Below are 3975 nucleotides of genomic sequence, written 5' to 3'. Positions count from 1 at the left end.
GCCAGGATGGTCTCGATCTCCTGACCTCATGATCCGCCCGTCTCGGCCTCCCAAAGTGCTGGGATTACAGGCGTGAGCCACCGCGCCCGGCCTAATCTTTTAAACTATTAATTCTTTAGAATAGAATAATCTTAATTCAAACGATCCCTAACTTAGATCGACTTGTGATTTTTTGACTTTATGATGGTGCGAAAGTGATATGCATTGAGTAGAAAGTGTGTTTCGAATTTTGAATTTTGAACTTTTGCCAGGCTAGCAATGTGTGGTGTGACACTCTCTCACGATGCTGTGCAGCAGCATTGAGCCACAGCTCCCAGTCAGTCATGCCGATGTAAGGGTTCTGAGCACCTTTAAGGTAGGGTAGGCTAAGCTGTGTTTGGTATGTTAATTTTATTAAATGCATTTTCAACTTACGATGGGGACATAACCCTGTCGTAAGTTGAGGAGCATCTATAAAATAATTCTAGTACAGTTCACCTACTCTTTTGTCTGATTTTATAATTTAGAATAATTATTACCTTGTTTTTATTGACTCCCTGCTATGAAAGATGATGGAATTAGTTATTTAACTCTTTAGCAATAGGGAATTTGTTACCTGCTGTATTCTTCAAATTTTTTTCCATGTGCATGAATTGCTTTTAAAATTAGAGGCAGAAAAAGAAAATGAAATTAACATTTACTGAGCACCACAATGAATTGCTTTTAAAATTAGAGGCAGAAAAAGAAAATGAAATTAACATTTACTGAGCACCACAATGAATTACTTTTAAAATTAGAGGCAGAAAAAGAAAATGAAACTAACGTGTACTGAGCACCACAGCACTCTTGCTACTATTCTAGGTATTTGGGAGCAGGCATGTAAGGGAAGGGTGTAAAAATAGGACTTACAGTATAAAATAGGGTATAAAACTAGATCTTCCAAATACATATTTTCTAGTTGGAGAGACATATTTTACACATCTGTAATTTAAAACAGAATGAGGTAAGTGCTAGATGGAGAAAAAAGTATACTTGAATCATAAAAACCGTTAAGCAGCACTTAACAGTGTTAAATATATAAACACTCTTAATTATAGAACTGTACTCAAACAGAAAACCAACTTCCACTAAACTGCTGCCCCCAAAAGGAACATATTCTGGGTGTCAAGTTCTATTTTTTGCTTTTCGAGACGGAGTCTCGCTATGTCGCTCATCCTGGAGTGCAGTGGTGGTGCGATCTTGGCTTACTGCAACCTCTGCCTCCTGGGTTCAAGCAATTCTCCTGCCCCAGCTTCTCAAGTAGCTGGGATTACAGGCACGCGCCACCAGGCCCAGCTAATTTTTGTATTTTTAGTAGAGATGGGGTTTCACCATGTTGGCCAGGCTGGTCTTGAACTCCTCACCTCAGGTGATCTGCCTGCCTTGGCCTTCCAAAGTGCTGGGATTACAGGTGTGAGCCACCGTTCCTGGCCTGGGTGTCAAGTTCTAATGACTTTTCTTTTACTTTCTTTTTTGTTGAGTTTTTCTGGGACCTGCTTAGCTGCCAGTGTTTCGTTTCTGTTTTTTTGAATTATTTCTGTTTTTATCCAGACAGCTTCTATGTTTGGTGAGTCTTTGACCTGGCTCAGGCAGTAGTTGTTGTCTTCAAATGTCTGAGAATCTTTAATTGGCTGTTTTATTTATAGTTGAAGGACTAGGTCAACAAGTGTAGGTAGCTGTCATGTGTTTCCTCTGTAATTTCAAAGGGCTGTCTCTCTACCAGGCTCTTCCCTTCAGTGGGAATACTGACTTGTAGGCTCTAAGTAAGTGGACAGGTTTTGTTATTTGGCAGACTTTTCTTTAGGCTGCGTGGCCTGGGAGCAGCGTATGTCTAGGCTTAGCCAGAAGGTGTTCTCTAGTCAAATGGCTATAATTGGGCTCGAGAAAGAATAATAGTAAATATCATATCTTGATGTGAGCTTGTTTTCTATTCCATTTAGTTACCTGGTCGTATCTTGGTATTGTAGTAGTTTAATTATATCATTTTAATATCTTGTAGGACTAGAGCTACTTCCTTACCCCCTTTAAAAATGCATAGGTTTTTTCTTTTTTTTTTGAGACAGAGTCTCATTCCGTTGCCCCGGCTGGATCTCAGCTCACTGCAACCTCCTCCTCCTGGGTTCAAGCTATTCTTGTGCCTCAGCTTCCCAAGTAGCTGGGATTACAGGTGTGCACCACTGTGCCTGGGTAATTTTTGTATTTTTAGTAGAGACAAGGTTTTGCCATGTTGACCAGGTTGGTCTTGAACTCCTGGCCTCAAGTGGTCCACCTGCCTCAGCCTCCCAGAGTGCTGGGATTACAGGCATGAGCCACTGCACTCAGCCAAAAAGTCATAGGCTTCTTGCCTATTTATTTTTCTCCATGGTTCAGTGTATCTTTCAAAATGAGTTTATAGGCAAATGTATCTGTTGATATTTGGGGAATATCCTTACATTGGAATACAGTATAGATGTTCTGTAAACAATAATGATTTCATTACATGGAAAGTTGAAACATTGTGAACTTGGAAGGAAAATATTTATTCTTATTTCTGTTTGTGTAACTTAAAATGGAGGTGGTTACCAGAATTGAAATACTGCTTTTAGTTGTTGGAAAAATTGTGAAAGACTTTGAAATTGGCAAAAAGATATCTAGGTATCCTTTCAGTGGAATATTGGCTGTTGTCTAGTGAACTCTCCGGGATTATCTGATTCTGGGGGTGTGTGCCTTAGATTTTCTTTGGCCAGCCTATTTTACACCTGTCAGTTGTTTAGAAAGAAAAGGATAGCAATGCAAATGAGGTATGTCCATAGAAAGGCAGTGAAATTTGTATGGAATGGTATGGTTGATTTTCACATTGTCGAAAAAGATGATTCAGTTTTCCTCTATAGTAAGCATATATTTCTATCTATTAGTAAATGCGTTTTCTGATTCTTGTTTATTTATTTATTTATCTATTTTTGAGACAGAATCTCACTGGGTTGCCCAGACTGGAGTGCAGTGACACGATCTCAGCTCACTGCAACCTCCGCCTCCTGTGTTCAAGCAATTCTCTTGCCTCAACCTCTTGAGTAGCTGGGATTACAGGCATGCGCCACCACGCCTGGCTAATTTTTGTATTTTTAGTAGAGACAGAGTTTCACCATGTTGGCCAGGCTGGTCTCGAGCTCCTGACCTCAGGTGATCTGCCTGTCTCAGCCTCCCAAAGTGCTGGGATTACAAGTGTGAGCCACCACGCCTGGCCTGCTAACTGCATTTATATATGTCCGTGCTTTAGATTGTCCTTTGAACTGGTTTTTATGTCTGCTGGTTCTCTCATTAATTAGTAAATAAAATCATTGATGACATGTTCATTAAAAAAATAATTTACACAAACTTTAAAAAATAGGACATTGTAAGTTATATGAATTCAAGAGATGGAATTCTATGCAAAGAATAGTATTTAATAAAAGAACTAACACTAAACTTTGTAAGGTCTTTCAACAGTATATTGCCAGACCCCATAAGAGAACTCAAATTGTGAGAATCGACTTTGGTTTTTCAGAGTGGCAGCAACTACGCTTATTTGGAACAGCTTGAGAGCTTGTCTGCGAAAGGACGCCCTATCCCTGTGCGCCTTGAAGCACTGCCGCAAGTGGAATCTCAGGTGGCAGCAGCACGGGCATGGAGAGAACGGACTGGGCGGACCTTTCTTAAGAAGAATTCTAGCCATACGTTGTTACAGGTACTTGAACTTCAACACTCTCATGAACTTCAGCACTCTTATAAGCCGCTGGTAATTTCAGTGGTAATAGTACTGGTGAGGGTTGTTTTCAGTGTATCTGATTACCGTTATACAAGTGATTCTTACTGGGTGATATCAGATGGTGACTTACTGGGTGGTATCAGATGTGACTTACTGGGTGACATCAGATGGCGACTTACTGGGTGACATCAGATGTGACTTACTGGGTGACATCAGATGGCGACTTACTGGGT

At 40.3% G+C, this 3975-nt stretch overlaps 1 protein-coding gene across 1 annotated transcript in view; it reads left to right on the top strand.

Annotated features, from left to right (window-relative positions):
* KDM5A (lysine (K)-specific demethylase 5A) overlaps positions 1-3975 on the top strand; it is a 197911-nt gene that overhangs the window by 84611 nt on the left and 109325 nt on the right. The window contains exon 21 of the mRNA XM_011967180.1: positions 3522-3721. Coding sequence (XP_011822570.1) covers positions 3522-3721 — 200 coding nt within the window. The remainder of the gene's footprint in view (positions 1-3521; positions 3722-3975) is intronic.

This window comes from Mandrillus leucophaeus, unplaced genomic scaffold (genome assembly GCF_000951045.1).
Source record: "Mandrillus leucophaeus isolate KB7577 unplaced genomic scaffold, Mleu.le_1.0 Scaffold79, whole genome shotgun sequence".
NCBI lineage: Eukaryota > Metazoa > Chordata > Mammalia > Primates > Cercopithecidae > Mandrillus > Mandrillus leucophaeus.
Note: the sequence above shows the minus strand (reverse complement) of the source record. Positions and strands in the feature narration are given on the sequence as shown.